At 35.9% G+C, this 23,090-nt stretch overlaps 1 protein-coding gene across 1 annotated transcript; it reads left to right on the plus strand.

Moving 5' to 3' along the window:
- The first annotated feature begins 3,748 nt into the window (after positions 1-3,748).
- CUNH5orf51 (chromosome unknown C5orf51 homolog) lies at positions 3,749-21,738 on the plus strand. The gene is made up of 6 exons (XM_017533136.2): positions 3,749-4,034; positions 7,260-7,366; positions 9,209-9,352; positions 10,504-10,635; positions 11,680-11,794; positions 17,215-21,738. The coding sequence occupies exons 1-6, from the start codon at positions 3,935-3,937 to the stop codon at positions 17,496-17,498; spliced, it is 882 nt and encodes a 293-aa protein (XP_017388625.1). The 5' UTR covers positions 3,749-3,934; the 3' UTR covers positions 17,499-21,738.
- The last annotated feature ends 1,352 nt before the right edge of the window (positions 21,739-23,090 follow it).

Consider the following 23,090-nt stretch of genomic DNA (forward strand, 5'->3'; position numbering starts at 1 on the left):
GTGTCTTCTCTTCTGTCCCTTATAAGACACTTGCCATTAGATTTAGGGCTTACCTGGATAATCCAGGATGATCTTATTTCAAGATAATTAAATTAATTACACCTGCAGAGACCTTTTTCCTATATAAGGTCACATCCACAGGTTCTGGGGTTTGGGACATGGACATATCTTTTTGGAGGCCACCATTCAACCATCACAATTACTCCTATGGTGGTCTCTCCATAAAATGTGGTGGAAGGGAGAAAAGTTCTACTTTCATGTATGCTCATTGTAACATTTGTAAAACATAAAATTTAAAAAATTAAAAGTCATCCATATATGCACCAACAGTATGAGTTTATTATTCATAATTGATATTTTCTCAAATTTTAGATGCATAAACCCATATTTAAAACTAAAGCTTAGCAGGCACCATGGCTCAGACCTGAAATCCCAGCAATTTGGGAGGTCAAGGCAGGCAGACCACTTGAGCTCAGGAGTTTGAGACCAGCCTGGGCAACATGTTGAAATCCCATCTCTACGAAAAATACAAAAATTAGCCAGGCATTGTGGCATGTATCTGTGGTCCCAACAACTCAGGAGTTGAGGTAGGGGAATCACTTGAACCTGGGAGGCAGAGGTTTCCCACTCAGCCAAGATCACGCCAGTACACTCCAGCCTGGGTGAGAATGGGACCCTGTCTCAAAAACAACAACAAAAAAAAAAAAAAAAAAAAAAAAAAAAAAAAAAAAAAAAAAAAAAAAAACAGAAATAACAACTAAAACTAAAGCTCTACTCCATGTACTGTTATAATTATTTTTACTTAATAAATTATGAATATCTTAATCTGTCAATAGGTATGGAGATAAAATACAATTTTAATGCCTACAGTATGTCCTGTTGCATAAACATACCAAAACTTGTTGAACCAATCTCCTATCACAGATATGTGTTATTTTCAAATGTTTACAATTATGAACAAAATTATGATGAACCTCCTTGTTTTATTGAGCTTTACACACTTGTCCAGTTGTTGTCTTAGAATAAATTACTAAATCAGTTATTTTCAAAGGTTTTAATACATTATGCCAGGTCATCCTTCAGTAGTTTGTATAAAAGTATATTCCTAACAACAGTGTATGAGAGTGAGTGCTTATCTTCTTTTACTGATTTTGGGTATTAACCATCTTTTAAATTAATTTGAGAACATTCTAATTCGGATTTTTTCAAATATACTCATGATATTTGTTTGTTGTGTCTCCTTTTGTACCATTTTTGTTACAAAGCTTTGTGTTTACCATAGAGGTCTAAAAATTAGAATCACACTCATAGCTAGAGAGAAAGACTTTATTAGGAGTCTGGTAAATCTGAGAGTCTTAATATCAGGACTTGTTACTCCTTGGTAGGTTCAGTTTAACCACACGACTGGCTCAACCTGATAGATCAGAAGAAATGCAGCAGAGTCTGGAAAGATTGAGCAAAGATGGCAAGGGAGAAGTAATGGGGGTAAGGGTGATTTTATTATGTTTCAGTATTTTACAGTTTATGTAAACTTTGAACTAAATAAAATGGATTAACAAACATGAAGTTTCTATATTGGACTGCATCTGTAACTAGGGAAAGAGAACATAAAGGAAACAAGAAAAAGACTTAGAAGTATTGGAAACACACTCCACTAAAATGTTTTTATTTTTTATTTTTATTTATTTATTTTTTGAGACAGAGTCTCTCTCTGTCACCCAGACAGGAGTGCGGTGGCGTGATATCGGCTCACTGCAATCGCCACCTCCTTGGTTCAAGTGATTCTCCTGCTTCAGCCTTCTGAGCAGCTGGGACTACAGGCACGTGCCACCATACTTGGCTAATTTTTTTGTATATTTAGCAGAGAAGGGGTTTCACCATGTTGGCCAGGCTGGTTTTGAACCCCTGACCTCAGGTGATCTGCCCATCTAGACCTCCCAAGGTGCTGGGATTACAGGCATGAGCCACCACGCCTGACCTAAAATGTTTTTAATAGCCACATTTATGGAAAGGAAACAGATAAAGCCATAGTTGTAATGAAAGAATCTCTTGAGTATTTGACTCTAAATGTTTATTTTAAAAAGGAACTCTTGATTCAAATGGCAATCCAAGATCACTTCAAAATCATGAGCAAGATCTCCCAGACCAAAATCTCATGCCTAGAAAATGGATGACTTGATTACATAGACCCTAAGAGATCTTTTATGAAAACCTGAGAGGAACAGTGGACCTGAGAGCAAAACACTTCTGCAGAGATACTTTATGGATCCACAGTCAAAATATTTCAGCTGCACCTTTGTCTATTGCCCACATATCCAGATAATTCTTTTAAATAGTTTAAGAATGGTAAATTATTCATTTCCTAGGAGACTGAAAATTCCTAGTCAAAGGTTATTTTTTGAAAGTTATTTTTTCAAAAGTTTCATGAAAACGACTGAAGATTTCATTTAGTTCTACATCTTGTAGAAGATTCAGAAGGCATCAGGTGTAACCCTCTGCTCTTTTCTTTATCAATTACTAGCTCCCTACTTTCATTTTGAATTTCTCCCTATTTTTCCCCCTTTGTGTACAGATATGATTATTCTCCATTCTACCTTCTAACACCCGCCCCTCTTCAACTATCACCTTCTCTACCCCTTATTAAGAAAGCCTTCTCTCAACTTCTTGTTTATACTTAGATCCTTGTTTTACTCACCTACAATTCCCCAACAATTGAATAATTGTCTGCTCCCACAGACCGCATCATATCTGTTTGCCATGTAGCTTGTTGACAACAGTGCATATGTGCCAGGCACTGTATAAAGCACTAAGGACACAGAATACATGATTCCTGTCCTCTATAGTTAGGGTGAATTAACAGAAGAAAAAACTGGTGTTACAATGGTCAGTTAGAAAGTCACTGTGGTCAATCACTTATAATCACTTATAAATTACAATACACTTTTCCCCTATTTTTAGTATTTTCTATTATAACAAAACTACCTTCCATAAGAAATGATAGGATGCAGATTATATAAGATACAGTGTGTCAAACTGAAAAATGAATAAAAAGAGTTAACGATTTGTTTGACCAGAGGCAAGAAAGCAGTCAGGGAATCCAAAGTGGAAGTTAGACTTGCTGACTGAGTGCTTTGAAACTCGCAGTTGAGAGAATGAACCTCATGCACAACTGGCGCCTTAAGGGAAGGTCTTGAAAGACAATGAAAATAGTTTTGTGGCTGCAGAGTTTAGTGCCATTGGACGCAAGATGGCTAAAGTTCTTTAAATGTGAACTCAAAGGGAGGTCAGAGATAAACTCGACTGCTAAAAATCAGATTTAGAAAAGCGATATTCAACCACGTAGACTGGTAACTTCACTAGTGTTTGGAGTTCCCCATCCGGACGGAGACTTGGATGTGTTACAAGAGGGGCCGATGGGGTTTCCGTTTCGGATCAGGAGACTATAATCACTTTATTTTAGCAACCTTTTTACTACAAAGCCAAAACTTGACAGTCCTCTCGTCAGACACTCGCGTCTGCCCTACAGACTGTGGCTCCCGAGCCGGACAGGGAAGCGGGAGAGCGGACGACAATCCGCATCCCGCCAGTCAGACATCACCAAGCTGCCTTCCAGGAGGCAGGCGGAGAGAGCTCACTTCCCATTGGGTCAGCCTAGGGGCACGGCTGGCTCCCTATTGGCTTAGAGGAGGGCGTGCCTTAACGTCACACTCACGCCTAGTCTCCATGCTGCTCTGAATTTTGGGACGGAAGGGAAGTCCAGGAGGAAAAAATAACCCGGAATGACCTTTGCCGGTCTGGGCCTGCCCTCTTCCGTAGCTGATGTCTCCTCCCACCAACGAGGCGAGCTCCGCCCTACGCCCCGCCCTTGCTGGGGGATCAGGTGATTGCAGGCCGACACCGTCACGTGGCCCGGGCGCGCCCGCCGATTGTGGCCATGGCGGCCGCAGTCTCTAGTGTGGTGAGACGAGTGGAAGAGCTCGGAGACCTGGCTCAGGCCCACATACAGCAACTTAGCGAAGCTGCCGGTGAAGATGGTGAGGGAGCGGAGGAGGGGGAGGCGGGTGGGGCAGACTGCGCTTCGGGACTGGCGCTCGATGACTATAAGGGCTAGAGGCTGAGGCCTGTGTTCCTTTGAGTCCCAGGCCGCACGTAGCTTCCCGAGGTCTGTCGCTTCTGATCCCCGCTGCGCCATCGATTGCCCACTCCCCAGAATTCACATTGCGAAGGCGTTGGCTTCGAAAACTGCCTTTTCAGAACCCATGGAAAATCTGTCCAGATCTGTGCTGGTGTACTTAACTGTCTAGGTAGCGACTGGATAAAGGGTAGAATCAAAATAAAATACAAAAGTTTAAATAAATGGCTAAGATGAATGATAAATGAGTAATGGTGGTTTTGCATCCTGTAAAGATAAATAGGGATGTATAATAGTTCCCACCTTTTCATTGCTGCGTTATAAATTTCTGTTTTATGTTTTGGATTCGAAACAGCATTCTACAGAAGAGCTTTACGTTGGTGTGATTTAGAAAATTCTGTTCCATACATCATGTCGGTTCTCACACGCGCTCTGTTAAGTATTGGGACACTTGTTTTGGAAAAGTCTAAGCTGTTTTCTTAGGAAAAACTGGGCTAGGGAATTACCTCAACCTTCTCAATTTAAGTAGAATTCTCTTCATTATGTCTCAGCCGCCTTTAGGATCTACATTATTCCTTTTTGAGTTTTGAGCCATTAGTACAGATTTTAAAATTCTTGTGGACTGACTCATCATCGGAGTCATAGGAAAACAGTAGTAGTGGAACCTTGTATTAAGCGATTGAATAGTTGGTGAATTTCTTATTAAATAGGGTCTGTGATGAAATGCCTTAGTTTCAACGAATATTTTTTGCCGGATTATCTTTTCTCAAGAGTGTTTTGTTTTGTTTTTAAGCAGAGTCTCCTTTATGTCGCCCAGGGTGGAGCCCCTCTAGTAGTGGGACTCCAGGTGTACACCACCACTCCCTGGTAACTTTTGTATATTTGGTAGAAACGGGGTTCACCATGTTGCCCAGGTTGGTCTTGAACTCCTGGGCTCAAGCATTCCGCCCGCCTTGGCTTCCCAAAGTGCTGGGATTACAGGAGTGAGCCACTGACCCTGGTCAGGTGTGTGTTCCTTAAAAACCTACAGACCATCCTGAAGCTGACTTGTATTTTGGTCTGTGGATTCACATGAATAATTATTGGGTAGTAGTAGATATTAACTTGAAAGTGTATCTGAGTTACCTCTAATTCTAGATTCACTTGAACCTGTCCAAAGAGACCAAAGAATGTTTTCTATTCACTTATCACTGAACCAAAAAGCCATTACATTTCCTTTGGAAGACTTCTTTAATCTGGAATGAATGAGACCTGGAAATAAAAGTCATGTGCTATATATGGAATTCTTGTTTGGAGGCTTTATACTTTTGAAAATTACTAAAATAAAATGACAGTGTTAGTGGTCCACATTATGAGCGGTTGATCAGCATGGAAATCAGTTTAATCTTATAAATATTACAAGATTTTTTTAATGAACTTTAATTAAAACAAAATTTCATGTACTTGAATTTGGCATTCTTTTTCCATGCAACAAGAATAATATACATTCAAATTTTGTTCTTTAATGTAACAACTATATGTTTATACTAGGGTATAGAGGTTTGATAGTTTCCACTGTCATCTTCAAATTAGATGAGATAAAGCCAGATATTGTTTCATCTAAGAGTGCATTTTTAAATTTCTAGCCAATTTTTGTTAATTTATTTCTCATCATGCAAGCATAGTTTGTTTACTATGTGGAAGTGTGTCATAAGGGAGTTTTTCCAGAGATTTTGTAAGAATCTGTCATCTTTTGTCTTGCCTGTCGTTACTTTAACTAAATAATTCTAGTAAAAATACTGCATTTTATGGGGCTTTTCCAAAATGTGAGCTATGCCACCACTCCTTCCTTCAGTAATAATGTCATGAGTTTATGTGACATACGCTTTCAGTAATGGTTAAGTAAATTCAATATAAATCTTTACATTGAAAATAATCTTGGAAGTTAAAAAAATATCAACATACTCTCTAAAGAAGCCCCAAAGGAGTGTTATATTCCATGCAATTTCAGTTTATAGTAGAATACTTTTCTAGATTGTGTGGATGTTGCTTCTGGGCCAATGAGAGGTGGGGAGACAGTGCTAAGAAGTAGATTTCAACTCAAGTCAAAGTGGGTGTTACAGCAATCAAAATCCAATCTCAGGCTTTACCTGAGAAGACTTAAGGCAGCAGTCACATGATTGCCAACAGGCATAACCTTATGGTGCTTTTGCTCCAGCACTGAAACACCTTATCTGTCTGTGTAACTCCTGAGACTGGATCAGGTAGGCCTACACCAGTGCTACACTATCTGTTCATTGGCCCATGAAGAAGAAAGGGATATATGTTAGAATATCAGAATGTGTTTCAAAAGGGAACCACAGAGAGGCAAACTCAGGGAGTTTAGTGTCTTGATAGTGGGTGTATCTAAATTTGACTACATTGAAGTGCTGCAGAATCGTGAATAGTGCCTCGGAGTGGACGCCTAAGACAACGTGAAATCATAGAGGTAACAAAGGGATTATGACATTAGAGAAAGGGAAAAAAATCAGGAGATGGTGAAGGCAGAGGGAGGGTGAGTTGTGATTAGAGGACTTAATCATAAGTATAGTTCCTTTTCTTCCAGGTTTTGAGGAAATGAGGTAATTTGTTTCATTTCTAAGTTTTTAAAAGAACGAAGCTGCGTTATGTAATTTTAATTATAAACAATTATAAAGTTACAATTGCTTGTAACACTGGCATTTTATAAGGAATTGGATTTTGTTAATCATGGCCTTTCGGATAACATTTACAACTTCATTTATGAAATTATAAGTTTTCAGTGGAAGCCCTTTCTGTAGATTTATATATATTATTTGTATATTTCAGTAAGTTTTTAATTTGTTTAAATATTTTGAGTGCATTATCAGACTGCATTTAACAAATGGCAACAGTGAATCTAGAAAGTTTTCAGTGTTTTGCTTTATAGAATAAATTTTCATGATAAATTTACTTAATTAGGTTTAAGCATATGTTAGCTAAGATATTTTTACTTAAATACTGTTTCTCCATATGCCATAATATTATTTCATCTTATCATTTCATCATTTCATCTTGATATGTAATGTTTTTGTTTGTTTAAATAACACTGAACTATGTGAAGTAATCATCATGTTTTTATTTCTTATAGATCACTTTTTAATTCGGGCCTCTGCAGCATTAGAAAAATTGAAACTCCTGTGTGGAGAAGAGAAGGAATGTTCAAATCCATCAAATCTTCTAGAACTTTACACACAGGTACTGAGAGAGACATGGACTCTGGCATTTTATGAGGGCAGGTTGTTCATTTAGATCATTGACTCCAAGTTTAAGTAAAACAAAATCAGTTTATTCTGTATTTCAAGTGTTTAATTTTGTTCAAAAAACTATGAATAAAGCACAAAAACTTGAAACTCTGAGACAGTATGCAAAGAAGAAAGATTTATTAGCTTTGTTAATAAGAAAAGTTAGGAAAAAAATCTTACAGATAACAGAATTGTTTTCCTTTAGAGATAATTGAACAGAACACTAGTGTGTGCAATGTCCAATCTCTTGAAAGTTTCAGAGGGAGTAGGGGAATATATAAGAACGCTTTTTTTTTCCCTGAAATTTACTTTCCCTAGGATTCTCAATAATATTCCCCCTGCTAGTATCATACAAATCTATACGATTTTTCTCTTCACTCCCTTTTTTTTTAACTTTCTTTTCAAAATTAGGCTGCTCTGTGGCCAACACCCTTTTTTCTTGGTTTTCTGAAATGCTGCTGAAGCATGCTGACATCAAGAAATATAATTTTATTATAGTAACTAACATTTATATAGCACTTTGTAGTTGATAGAATATATTCATATGTCCTTTTTGGATTGCTAAGAGGCAACAAAACGGATGTGGTTACAGAAAGGGCAGTAAACTTAGCCTTCCAAAGTGCCCATTTATAGCATTTAAATGCCTGGTACTGTTCTTCCTGTTAGGAAGTTTCTAAAGATAGCTTTTGCCTCCAAATATCATGGCTGAGTGAGCCTAACAGCTACTCAAACCAGAGAGAACTGTTTAGGTTTGACAGGTATTTTGCTTGGCTTTCTTTCCTTTCAGAAGACTGTGCTTGTCTGCATGTGTTGTATGTCATCTCATTTTTTTTTCACATAAGAGTGTTCTAAACATTTTAACTTACTAGAATAAGGCAAAAGACTGAGAGATACAGATTTAAATTTTCCAGATCCTCTTAAACTATATTTATGATTTGAAATCAACAGATCACCTTTCATATGATGATGATCTCTCCTTACTGGCTTAGGCCTCTCACACAATAACACTTACCGCTTAAGTGGTACTAACTGGGTGCTAGGTAACGTTTCTAGTACTTTAATATGTTAATTAATTTTATACTCCAACAAGGAGCTTTGAAAGGTATTTTAGTCCAATTTATCACTTAGCCAATTAAGAAAATAAGGCTCAAAAAAGATAAATTGACCTGTCTTTGGTTAGTTAAGTGATTAGTGGTAGAAATGACACTAGAACCCAGTTTCCTTAGTCTTAGTTCAATAGATTAAAAAAGGAAAAAGGATTGGGGAGTTTTAATATGCTTTAACAGGACCTCTAGTATTTAGGAATATTGGGAGCTTAGTGTTTGAATTGCATATGTTGATGGTATGCTTCCTATATTGGGTGGTAGGATACATATGACCCTAATGCTGGCTCTGTATTTGGGAAAACAAATAAATCCTTTGAAGGTTCAAAACTAGAGGTGGTGACCTTAACTTGTTATAGCAGACATTTAGAACATTTTCAGGGATTATATAAATAGCAGAATATAATAATTATATTTTTTATAATTATACATGATTAAATTCCATTAATTAAAACAAAGCTCCATTTTCTTTTTTGACTGAAACATTAATTCAGCACTTTAGTAAAATACCTATGAAATTTTCTTTAAAATCTTTCTCAAATTATATTTACATCTAGACATTTTGCCTGCTTCTCAAAGGTACATACTGAGCTAGAAGATTTAAATGTGTAATAAAGCACCTATATGTGCAGGGTTAAACTGTAAGAGTTGTTTTTTTTAAGCTTAAATCATTGATATATACCTTTTTTAAGGCTATTTTGGACATGACCTATTTTGAAGAGAACAAACTAGTGGATGAAGATTTTCCTGAAGACTCTTCACAGAAAGTAAAAGAGCTGATCAGTTTTCTTTCAGAGCCAGAAATTTTAGTTAAGGAAAATAATATGCATCCAAAAGTAAGTTTTACATTCCTGTTAATTATGGTGGAATATTGCTGGTTCTTGCTGTCCTGCTCTTTGGAGTCTGTAGTTTTTCTTCTTGATTGTATCTTTGTTTCTTAAATTAAGATTGGAGGAGGGAGATAAAAGGGCTTAACACTTCAGACCAATGTCGCAACAAAAATATCATATTTTACTAAATGTATGTCAGAATATTTGTATAATAGAATTGTAATTACAGTGCCTAATCATTTTTTAAACATAGATACTCCAGTTTCAACTCCTTTTACTTTTGCAGATGCTGTTTCCTTGAAGATCACTATTAATCCAATTACCACATCTGTTGTCCTTAAAGTTCTTATCCTTTCAAACCTTTGCTGCCCTTCTTAGCATTGATCACCCCCTTCCTCTGAGACCCTGCATGCTGCTTTTCTACTTCTTCCTCTCTGAAATGTTTTCTCTTGCTCTTTTGCTAGCAACTTTCCTGCCTTCCATTCTAGAAGCACAGGTACTAGCCAAGGATGTCTCTTTCATCACTGATAGTATCTATTCTCTCTTTGCTTGACAACCTATTCACGGGCTTTGTACTGTCATATCTATTTGGATAATTCCATGATTTTTTATCTCTAGTCCTGGATACTCTTTCAAACAAATAATTTTTCATCTTTAACATGCTGCTGATTATCTACTTAGATGTATTTTTTGCTTTATTTATCTATCAAGGGAGGCTGTGGAAACATTATCCCCAGATTTAAATGACAAACCACTGTAAAAATTTTGATTTATTAAAATAATTTTTATGTATACATTTTCATTATTTTATTCAAGCAATAGTAAACATAGATATGATCTTAAGTAATGTATTTCTGAAAAGTTACCTTTTAAATGAGATGATGACAGCTTATATTGCAAATATGTTAGGAGAATTTGCTAGCAAAAATATTTTTAAAATTATTTTGTAAAACTGTTTGTAAATTGAAGTATTTTAATTTTCATGTATTAATAGACTTGCATATTTACAATTGAAAGTAAGGCCTCCCTGTGCAAGTAGCTAAACCAAAGGCACATTTTGTGATGTGAGAATGTTTTTAATTGTTGAATTTTTGAAATTTAACTTCAACCTTAACAGACATCCAGTTTCTCTTTTTATTGTCTTTTTTGTGTTTCAGCACTGCAATTTGCTTGGGGACGAGCTACTGGAATGTCTCTCTTGGAGACGAGGAGCCCTGCTGTATATGTATTGCCATTCTCTGACCAAAAGAAGAGAGTGGCTCTTGAGAAAATCCAGTTTGCTTAAAAAGGTAAGAAGACATTCCTTACATACTTTTTATTGTTGACATTTATAGGTTTCAAAAAGCTATCTTTGTTATAGTACTAAGAGTAATGGATCAAAGGGTCTGGGTTTGTGTTCTAGAACTTTTATTTACTAGCTGGGTAATCATAAATAGGGATTGTTGTGAAGACTAAATCAGATAACATGTGAAAGTACTTTGTAATCTGTGAAGTTCTTTTTTTTAAGGATTTATATTGTTTTAAATATAAGATAAACTATATTAATTTCTAAACTTCTAAAAAACTTTTGGCCTGAAGAAAGCACTTGGTTGTGAGCCTGTCAGCAGATCACTTCTAAGGAACTCACATGACCCTGCTCCTAGAAAATTGTAGCCTTCTGATTCACTTGACTATTATGACCGAATCATTAAATTCAAAATATAAGTCTTAGTATTGTATCACTAAGGATTCTAACTTGAGTTAAATGTACATACAATTTAGGTGGGATTGGAAATGGGAGGCCACACTTGCAGATATAAAAGTTTGATTGTAATATTTCTAAATTATAAGTATATACATGTTTTTAACACGTTGTTTAGTACATCTTTATTATCTTTATTTTATTTTATTTTTTTTGAGACGGAGTCTTGCTGTGTTGCCCAGGCTGGAGTGCAGTGGCCTGATCTCAGCTCACTGCAACCTCTGCCTCCCAGGTTCAAGTGATTCTCCTGCCTCAGCCTGCTGAGTAGCTGGGAAAACAGGCGTGCACCACCACACCCGGCTAATTTTTGAATTTTTAGTAGACGTGGGGTTTCACCATGTTGGTCAGGCTGGTCTTGAACTCCTGATCCACTTCAGGCTCCCAAAGTGCCACCATGCCCTACGTCAAGGGGTATATTTATATTAGCAAAGTCTTGAGATGTTGGGTCTTTATACCATTGAAATATAGCTATAAGCTATGTCTATATATGAACCCATTTTCTCTTGATTAAAGAATGTAAATTTTTAATATTTGAAGTTTATACCTCTCTGCATATAATACTTTCAATTCTTTGGCTTTGACTTTTATTTAGTACCTTGTTGATGGAATCAGTTACTTGCTACAGATGCTAAATTATCGATGTCCTATCCAGTTAAATGAAGGAGTTTCTTTCCAGGACCTAGACACAGCTAAATTACTGAGTGCAGGTAATGTGATCTCATTAAATTTTCTAAGTGATTTAAAGCTTCTTAAGATTTTAGGAAGTTTGTTAGATTTCACTCTGATTCAAATAAATGTCAAGGTAGATTATAGACAAAAAAGCAGTAAGTAATAAAAGGGCTTATAAAAAATTCAAAGATTAAATTTTTTGATATAATACAGAAATATACTTCTAATCCCTTGTGTTTAATCATTTTGGAAGTTATGTATTGTGTTCCTTTTACTCATTTTGCATCCTCACACAGCCCTGTATTGGTTTGCTTTCACACTGCTATAAAGATACTACCTGAGACTGGGTAATTTATAAACAAAAGAGGTTTAATTGACTCTCAGTTGCACATGGCTGGGGAGATGTCAGGAAACTTACAATCGTGGTGGAAGGGGAAGCAGGCATGTCTTACATAGTAGCAGGTAAGAGAGAGAGCATGTGTGAGTGCAGGAAAAACTATCATTTATAAAACCATCAGCTCTCGTGAGAATTCACTCACTATCATGAGAACAGCATGGAGGAAACCACCCCCATGATCCAGTCACTGCACCAGGTTCCTCTCTCAACACCTGGAGATTATAATTCAAGATGAGATTTGGGTGGGGACACAGGGGCAAAGCATATCAAGCCCCAATCAACATTTTATGAGAGAACTAGATTTGGCTACTTAATAACTGACTGGAAGTAACTTTTAAACAAGGTAGACGTTTAGTGATCTTTCACATAGAAAAGGTTCCAGAGCTGGTACCCTGGCTGTATCTCATCATGTTCTTACCTTCTTCCTCCATTCATCTTCAACCAGACCCCCTTCTTCATGGGGAGGCACTTTATATGGAATACATGATCTCTGTTTAGGACATTGCTTTTATTCTCAGTATCCCAAGATGTTCCTAGAGCTCCTTCAATCTGTTTCAGGAATTGCAAAAGGGAATTTCAGTCAATCTGTTTTTTCAGACCATCCTTCTCAGAAGCATTTCACTGGCCAGAATTTAATCAGATGACTTTACTTAGCTATAAGAAAACCTGGGAAGTATAGTCCTTAACCTGATACATTGCCATCCCAAATAAAATTAAGGCTCTTTACTAAGAAAAAGGTATGGGGAGAATGAATACTGGTTGGCAATTATAAATTCTGCCACAAGCATCTGTATAGTTGAAAATTCTAGGAACTGATTATAGAACATCATCTGGGTTTTAGACTTGTGTGTGGAGAGAGAAGAGCCACTTACTTTTACCATCTCCTTGTAAATGGAGGAACTGAGATCCAGGTAAACCAGGTGAATTGCTCAAAGTCAAATAGCTGCAAGTAACATTAGATCACATGTGTAAACTTTCTTCTTTTATACTTCATCTGAAGTTTGAATGGAAAAAAAAAAATGAAATATGAAGATAATTAGAATATCTCTTTGGGAAAATTCTTGAATTTTAAATGTTTTAATTCTTCCTGTTTCTTTGTTAGACTCTTCAGGATTTTTCTATTTGAAAGCATTTCATAGAAAAAAACAATGATTTAAGTGTCATTAACATGATGTCCAAAAGTTATTATTTTCTGTTCACTTAGGCAAATATTTTATTCTAAAACAACTTATCATGAATACAAAAAGCTGCCTCAGTGGGCATGGCATTTTGATTAACATGGGGTATTTGATGTATTTATGGCAAGTATTACTAGTTATTAGTTATTTCAGATAACTAGGAACCAATTAGAGGCATTGAAAATGGCTTTTTAAAAATTTGTATTTACCCATGTGGACTGATTAAATTAAATTCTTAATGTGGGACTCTTTAAAAGAAAAAAGGTGGGGGTAGGCACTAAAGCTTGTTTAGAACCAAAGAGAATGGCACAAATCACCTGTTTTCCTCATTCTCCCATTTCTAGTTATAATGTAAGATACTCTTATAGCCTGGAATTTTTCTTCAGGAAGCATGAAATATTGATGCCATCTCTTTGTCTTACTTTGAATTTACTAACTCCTAGTTTCAGTTGCCTTTTCAACAAGGGAATTGAAAGGGTCAGATAGGGTAGCATTTTCCAGGCAAAAAATATCAGTACAGGTACCACAGCAGTTTTGCTGCATACAATCCTCAGTCCTCTTATGGTGTCAGCTTCTTGTTCTCATCTAAAGAAGCTTGCCTCCTTTGGGAGGCCAAGGCAGGATGATCGCTTGAGAAAAGCTAGGAGTTCAAGACATAGTGAGACCTCATCTCTGCAAAAACTTTTTAAAAAAAGAAAATTAGCCAGGTGTGGTGACGTGTGATTGTGGTTCCAGCTATTAGTAGGCTGAGGCGGGAGGATCATTTGAGCCCAGGAGTTTGAGGCTGCAGTGAGCTGTGATCGCACAGCTGCACTCTAGCCTGGGTAACATAGTGGGACCCCGAATGATGGGGAAAAAAAAAGGTTGCTTTGCCCAAATGTATCTATCTGAAGATGATTAGATTTGAAGCCAGGAAACCTACAGTTTACAGACTGAATTACTCCTAAGCCCCTGTTGGAGAGGCTCAAATTATTTTTTGTTAGTCAATCTAAAATACAGTTCTGAATAATTCTTAATATTGAGGGAGAAAAGTTCTATATGAGACATCAAGTTTTTTGTGGCTATATCTTGGTGATAATTAACCTATTTTTAGATAAAACTCAAAACTGTGTATGGTTTTTGTTACTTTTTCTAAGGTAAGATAATCATACTGTTGTTTAGACATTATCTGCGTATCATTAAATTTTATGCAATAAGCTTTTGTATCTCACCTCTGAGCCTCATTCTTCTAGGAAGTGGGACCAGAGAATTTTAATCTTTGGACATGGCCTTATCAGATGAAAGGCTTATAAAAATTGCCTTGTCAGAATAAACCTGGAATCAAATGGGGGTAAACCAAAAAACTGTCCAACTTTTACACCCTTGGTGTATGCCCTTCTTAATACCATCAAGGACCCTCCCTCCCCTACAAATTGGCACTGGTATCACAGAAGGATGTATGAATGGGAGGAGGATGACGAAGAGAGATTGGGTTAATGGGTACAAACATATAGTTAGAAAGAAGGAATAAGTTCTGATGCATTATAGCAGAGTAGCTATAAGTAACAACATACTGTGTTTTTCAAAATAGCTAGGGGAGAGGACTTGAAATGTACCCAACACATAGAAATGGTGTTTGGGTGATGGATACCCTAAATACCCTTACTTGATCATTACATACTCTATGTATATAACAAAATTTCACATGTACTATTAAATATGAACAAATAGAACGTATCAAAAAAAATTTAAATGCAGATTTTTGTGTAACCTATGCAAGTTCTGATTCACTGTATGAAGCCCAGGATTCTATTTTTAATAAGCTCCCTAAATTGTTAGGATGTAGGCAGATTTGCACATCATGCTTCCAGAAGATGGCAGTCTGGCCACTTTTTTTTCTGTGAAAGTTACCTTTCTGCCCTCTCCTTTAATGGATTATCTTCGTTCCCTTTCCCTACCTCCCCATGTCACGTGTGCCTTTCTTCTGTTAGCATGTGTTTACCAAGGGCATCCACAATGTAAAGTGAAATGTTTTATTGTAAAATAATGATAAATATTAATGGCAAAAGAAAATATCAGGGAAAATTCATAGAAGCAAAAAGCCTGTATCTATAGAGTAGTGGACCTCTTGTAGGAATAGAGAAGAAGAAGAAGGTGTCTAATTTTTACTTGTTCATCTCTTCTTTTATTTTAATGCAGTTATTTTGAAAGTGTCCATGGAACAGCAGCATCAGCATCACCCTAGGTTTTAGGAATTAACTTAAAAAATGTAAATTTATAAACCCAACCCCATGTCTCAGTCTGAAACTGGAGGGGCAGGGCAGCAATCAGCATTTTAGTAAATCCACCAGGTAATTCAAATGCAGGCAAAATTTTGAGAACCACTGTTTATCATATAGCTATTTGTATTAGCCCATTTTCACACTGCTGATAAAGACATACCCAAGACTGGAAGAAAAAATAGGTTTAATGGACTCACGGTTCCACGTGACTGGGAGGCCTCACAATCATGGGGGAAGGCAAAAGGCACTTCTTACATGGTGGCGGCAATAGAGAATGAGAGAGAAGTGAAAGGGAAACCCCTTATAAAACTATCAGATCTCTTGAGTCTTATTTACTACCATGAGAACAGTATGGGGGAAATTAGCCCCATGATTCAGTTGTTTCCCACTAGGACCCTCCCACAACACATGGAAATTATGGAGGTACAATTCAAAATGAGATTTGGATGGGGATGCACAGCCAAACCATGTCACCAGTCATTTAGTTGTTCTGCTGAACCTGTTGTTTCTGTTGCTACTCTTTATAAGCAGAAATTGAGGTGAAGTGAAGGTGAAAACTGTAAGAACAAATTTTGATACTTTAAAAAGCAGGCAGTGGATTCAAAACAGAAACTACCGCCATTTTGAAAGTTGAATTATTCATATCCAGTACCATCATAGGTCACTTTTGTTGAATCATATTAGGTGACCATCTGAAATTATGTTACTCATTTATTTGAAGTAACCTTTTCTAATCACAGAAGTACATTAGAATACATCATTAATTTTTACTTTAATAACTTTAAGAAGTTATATTTTTATTTCATATATTCTTTAAGAAAATTCCATGAATTAAGTAGGGGATGTGAACTCGTTTCTCAGATTTAAAACCTGAGATTCAAAGAGCTTTGGTGACTTGCCCAAAGACACAAAGCCAGTAATTTATACCCAGATCTTTTTTTATTCTAGGTTTATTTGTCTTTCTGCCAAATTAATATACTTTATGCACCATAAATGTTTAATTATATAATTGCCTACTGGAAAAGCTACCCATAAGAAGAATGTGTTCAACATTTGATGAAAATTCTACAGCGTATTCTCTTTTTTTCTGGTAATACAAAGCATCTTGGAAATAATTTAACATCTTTAATAATTTAAAATTATATGGACTCTCAGGCATGATTATGCATGATAATTTCTTAGACTTTTAGAGAAATATAGGAGGTCTAGGATATTTGACTGTAACTATGTGAATGATCCTAGAGTATACCCCAGTTCATGAGTACTCTGAAATTGTCGGCAGAATTTGGGGTGTATATCTTGGTAGAGATTCTATTCCTTAAATCAGATTCTCGAAGAAGTTCTAGCAGACCCCAAAAAGGTCAAAAACATTTATGGTCCTCTTAAAAAAAATTATCTGATACTCTGTTTTTCTTTTTGTAATGGGCCTCTTTTACTAGTAAAATATACATAAAAATGCTAATTAAATGAAGATGTATTAGTCATATTTGGCTTTTGTGTTACTGTTAAAGTGAGAATAGAAAATACTTAATGACAAAGGGAACTTACTGGAGTTTAGTTAATAACTAGGGCTTCTTTTTAAGCTTTTAATTCTAAACTGTCAACCTAAATGACTTTCCCAGGAATATTTAGTGACATTCATCTGCTGGCTATGATGTACAGTGGAGAAATGTGTTACTGGGGATCGAAGTATTGTGCTGATCAGCAACCAGAAAATCATGAAATGGATGCTGATGTTTCTGGAGCAAGCTGCACTATACAAAAGGAACCCTTGGATTTCCGAGAAGTAGGAGAAAAAATCTTGAAAAAGTATGTATCTGTGTGTGAAGGACCCCTGAAAGAACAAGAATGGAATACAACGAACGCAAAACAAATTTTAAACTTCTTTCATCATCGCTGTAACTAGTAAGTTCATCTAGTCCTTTTCAAGTAGAAAAACAAGACCCATGAAATGGAAAAGAGAGTTCCAACAAAGAAAGACATGTTGATACTGGATATGAGAATATTACATAAAGATATGCAGCTTGGGTACCCTTCTTTAAACGCCATCCATCTTTTTCATTATATATTCTTAAACCTATGAAGGGATGATTCTTTAATTTCTAAAGTGTTGTTCAAACTCACCTTGAAATACAGATGTTATGTGACTAATAATGAGGAGTAACTCAATTTCGCTTTACAAAGATTTTTTCTGTTACTTTAGATTATTTTTTTATTATGGTGTATGTAACACAAGTTTACCATTTTTATCATCTTTAGATTATTTTTTAATCTCCCATCTTGAAGTTTGCCATGCTTCAGAAATTAAAGTCAAGTTACCTCATTGCTTTGAATACATACTATGGATATAAATGTAGGCAAAATGAAAGATTATGACTAATATTCAGATTCCATTTTCAATAAAGTTAAATAATGAAAGATCTCACAAAGGAATCATTGTGTTTAATTATTCTGCCATGTATTACTAATTGTATTTAAAATTTCTACTTCCTTTAGGCATTTTATAAAAATTTAAAAATTATTTTTCTATTTTGTTTAAAAGAAAATGCATGGCTTTTCAAGTGGCTAATGAAGATCAAAACCAAGTTAGGTTAGTCTACCATTAGTTCATATGCTTTTATAGCATATGTTTTCATACCATACTGAAATTTTAATATTTTCTGCCTTTAATAATCGGGGTGAGTGTTAAAGGCCAGGGAGCCTAACTTGATATCTTGCTTATGGTCTTTCTGTCTACCTCATCTTGGGATGATCTTTCTGATACCTTGCTGATATCTTGGACTTCTGCCTCAGTAACTTTATCACATTCCAGCAGCTTATTCCTGCAGCCTCACTTGGAATATAACCACCTTGAGTTTCTCTTTTTGGTAAAATTTCAGTAACTGATAACTGCCCTCTTTTCAGTTTTTTTACTTCCTTGTTTTATTGACTTTTCTCTCCTTTTATGCTTGTTACACATTCTTCAGTTCCTTCTCACCCCCTTTTCTTGACTGCTCCCTTTCCTCTTAAACTATTAGCCACTTTCAGGCTTGCTTTCCTATCCACCCTCAGCTTTATGGGGCACTATATGAACTAATCTCACCACTTCTTCTTCCTCTAGTCTTTTAGTCTAGTTCTTCTGCAAGCCCTCAACATCAGATTAATCCTGTTTATTATCTATCTTTTCTGGGAGGCTGAGTTCTTCAAGGGTAGTCCTTCAGTGGAATCACTACAAATGTCTCGCTTCAGCCTTAGAAAAGCCCTCAGTGTAAACCTTCTGTTTGTTACTAGGGTAGCCTCTGTCCCATTTCCTGCTGTGGCTGAGCCAAACTTCATTACTTTCCTTAGGCCCTCTGCCCCTCATCTAGCATATGGCTCTTCCTCCTATTGGACAGAAAATTGAGACCATGAAGAGGTGAACTTGTATTTACCAACTTTATTCATTTTCCCTTGTTTTAGAGGAAAAGAGCTCGCCTGCTTCCTATCAAAAGCTACTGTGTGCTACAGGTTGGTTTCATCTCTTCTGTCTCCCTCATTTCCCTTGTGTTGTCTTACTTTCTGCCTACTTTTTAGATATTTATCTTCGCTAGATTTTCTCTCTCTTTTTTTTTTCACTTTACATATTTTATACAATGTTATTCATAGCCATGGCTTTTACCACCTGTAATATCAGACTGAGTCTCAAACCTGTAACTTGTATCCTGGCTTCTCTCTTGCTCTTTAAACCTTGTTTCTAACTACCTATCAAATATCTTCACTTAGATATCCCAGAGTAATTTTAAATGCAATGTGTCCAAACATCAAGTCCTTGTCTTTTAAATCCTTTCTGCTTTACAAGTTTTCTCTTTTGGGGATCTTCCACAGATCAGAGCAACACAGAATACTTAACTTCTCAGCCATGTCTCTGTAGTCATCCTGTATCATCATGTTATAGTGCAGTGTTGCTCAAACAGTTAAAATCCAGTCTGCTTTATCAGTAAACATAACAATTCTGATAGAGCCTTTGTGGCAAGGGGAATTTCTCAATTCCTGCCCCAGCACCCTTGCTTATCCTTACACAGCTAAGATTTTTTATTTAACTTAGCATTTTAGCAGGTTTTATTATGAAAATACCTTTGTGCTTTCTAAGTATAAAGATTTAAATTATTTTTAATATGGTTTTTAGAACCATAGTCTGTCCCTCTTTTTAGAGCATCCTGATCAATTGCAGGTACTTCCAGTTCTTCCCCAAATGTACTTCTACAGCCTTCTTTGTGACCAAGTGAATACCCACCTACTTTTTAAGACTCAGCTTCAGTGATTCTGTTTTCTTGGGCTTTTTTCAGCCCGTTTCAGTCAAATTAGATGCTCCTTTGTTCTGGTTCTTTACTCTTCCCCTCCCATGTTATCACACTGATCACATTGCTTTGTAATTATTTCATTTATAGTTGGTAAACTCCATATTTAAAAAATTTCCCTGTATACATAGTGCATGGTAGACCCTTAGTAATGTTTTTGAATTAATGAGGCATGATTCTAAATGCCAAATTGCACAAAAAGGTTTTTGCTATTGGATTCTAAACTGCCATGCCCTCTATACCAGTGACTGACAAGGCGTATAGGTATATATATATATTGTCTTGAGAGGAGTATTCAGATTCTGAACCTGAGAAAAGAGAACTTTCTCTTGTGATGTTGGAAACTTCCATTTTGCCTTTATAATCCTTATAGACCACTTGGTCTCACTCGTTGGTACAATTATGAGGGTAATACCAGGTGCTCTTTGTACAACTTTCCATCCCCACACAGTTGGAGAATAATTTGTAGGCTAGAGCAGTTAAAATGCTTTTAACTCTGGTGTATTGTAAAATAATGAACACATTCTTGTATATGTTAAAGCCTGCTAAATAATTCAGTTAGAATGAAGTAACCTCAAGGTACCAAATACCCCACATAAGGAAAGTACTACATTAATTCACTCAACAACTGTTGTATGCCTACCATGTGCCAGATTTTATCCTAGACACTGAGGATATAGCTTTGTAACCACCCCCTCCTGTTTCAGAGCTTGTATTCTAGTGGAGGAAGTTAGACAAAGCATTTTAAATAATAAATGTATTATAGAGAGTGTCAAGTGATGAGTACTATGAAGAAGAATGAATTAGGGTAAGGGGTTAGTGTGGTGGGAGAGGGGTGGGATGCCATCATATTTATGGGTGTTTGGGAACTGTCTACTGCTTTAGCATTTGTGTCTTCAAATTTCCCTCATTTGGTTATATACCTTGCATATTCAGTACATTCATAAAGTTTCTTTCTTATACAAGTTCTGATACTGAATTAAGGAATGGGTAACTACTTAAGACCTTATCATTTCAGCTACACATAAAGGGTTTCTCTCCAGTATGGATTTTGCTAATGGTTAAGTGATACTGAAAGGCCTTGTTGAATTTTTTACACTTGGGGTTTCTCTTTGGTTTGAATTCTCTTGTGATTACCAAAACTTTGTTAAAGAACTCTTCGCAGTCCTTAAATTTGTATGGTTCTTTCCCAGTATGAATTTTTCGATGTTAACTAGGCTTCTAGGCTTAATTAAAGATGTGTCTGCTGTGCTGCATTTATAGGGTTTTAGGCTACTGAAAATATTGATGCTGATTAAGGTGCAAATCATGACTAAAGACTTTTTTCTTTTGCATATAGTAGAGTGAGGTGAGGGTCATGGCTAAAACCCCACAATAACATTACATTCCTAACTTTACCATCTTGCTGTGAATTCTGATGTTCATTAAAGTGTGAGCTGTGTCAAAAGGCATTCTTAGATTCATTTTAATGGCGTTTTAATAAACTCACAGTTGGTTAACATGCTGGTTTTAGATTGCTTGTCTTGTTTCTCTTTCTACTTTCTAGGGCTCCTTTTCTAGCTTAAATAAGGGTACCCCATCTGCCACAGAATTCAGGATTCTATAGTTCTTTAGTTTCACTTCTCTATATTCTTTTTTTTTTTTTTTTAACAATGAGATATGTTACAGCAGTATTGCATTAACATGCATTTAATATATCCACAATTAAAGTATGCATTATGTATTTATGCTGGTGTTCTTTCATATTTTTTATTTCTTCTAGTGAAAATTTCCAAGTAAACTGTTTTTGAGCATATACATTTTTAAAAAAAATAAAACCATACACCCCTACTTGTTGCCTGTTTTCTTTTATATTCGACTGTTGCATCAGAATTAAAACTTTTATCATCTCAGTTTATTATTTTAACTTCTGAATGTTATTTCTTCTGGTCCTAATAACTTTTGAAGATGGGGTAATATAGTGGTTAGGATTCTGAGCTTTGAAGCCAGAAGGCCTGAGTTTAATCACAGACCTGCCATTTATAATACTAACTGTGTGACTCTCTATAAGTTCTTTAATCTTCCTGTTCCTTATTATCTTATTTTTTTTAACACAGTATAGTACCTACCTCAAGGATATTTAAGATTAAATAAGTTAATGTTCAGAGTGCTTTAGTTCAGTGCCTAGCACATGATAAGAACACAAGAGAATTAGCTATTACTAGACTGTTTCCCTTAATGTCTAGTTCTGTATATAGGCATACCTCATTTGGCATGCTGACTCATTAGCCAGACAATTGAATGACAAACTTGTTGGCCAGTAAAGCACTGCCTTTCCTTAGTTCAAGTTATTCTGGTCTTTCAGGGGGGAAGCAGATTTCAGAGAAGAAATCAGGACTTGGATAGGCATCTCAAATGTTTTATGTGGATATGACTGGAAGAAAACCTCAAATTTTCAAAAAATCTTCAGGTCCCCCCCAGATATATATAATATCCACTGTATTGAGATGTACTAGTCATCTAAATATGTTATACATACCCTATTTAAAATCGAATTTTTCAATCAGCCTAATTGCCTTGGCTTCTGATACCTTTTGGTCTCATTCTTAACTCACAAATCAGAGGCATTTAATGAAATGCTGGTTATTTAAATATAAATACCACACTTAAAAACAGATTATTCTAAATCCTGTTTTCTACGCGATTAATATGTAGCTGTAAAATCCCATGAGGTATATTTCTGTATAATGCTACAGAGTGGTCTCATTAAGTAAAAAAATGGAGAAGGTATATATATTTATATATACACACACACAATATTTAAAAAGGATGGAAAAGTGTGTGTGTGTGTGTGTGTGTGTGTGTGTGTGTAAACAATGGAAGGATAATGAAAGCCTTACAAAATGGTTACTTATGGTGGAGGCAGAAGGCGAAGAACCAGATGGAAAAAGACCAGGACGGAAGCTAGATTTCTCTGAATATGCCTTGAGTTTTGAACATCTGACTTTGACCATGTACATATGTTATTCTAAAACAAGATTTAATCAAAGTTAAAAAAAAAGCCCTACAAGTTCAAAGCAAAATGAAACAAGTGACCTGCATTCTATATCAAGTTGATGGTTTAAATACACAAGTATGTTTCAATTATCTTTAAAACATAGTAATTTGTGTGTTCATTCCTAATAGGGTATATCCAAGGGCAA

This window comes from Cebus imitator, unplaced genomic scaffold, assembly GCF_001604975.1.
Source record: "Cebus imitator isolate Cc_AM_T3 unplaced genomic scaffold, Cebus_imitator-1.0 Scaffold80, whole genome shotgun sequence".
Classification (NCBI taxonomy): domain Eukaryota; kingdom Metazoa; phylum Chordata; class Mammalia; order Primates; family Cebidae; genus Cebus; species Cebus imitator.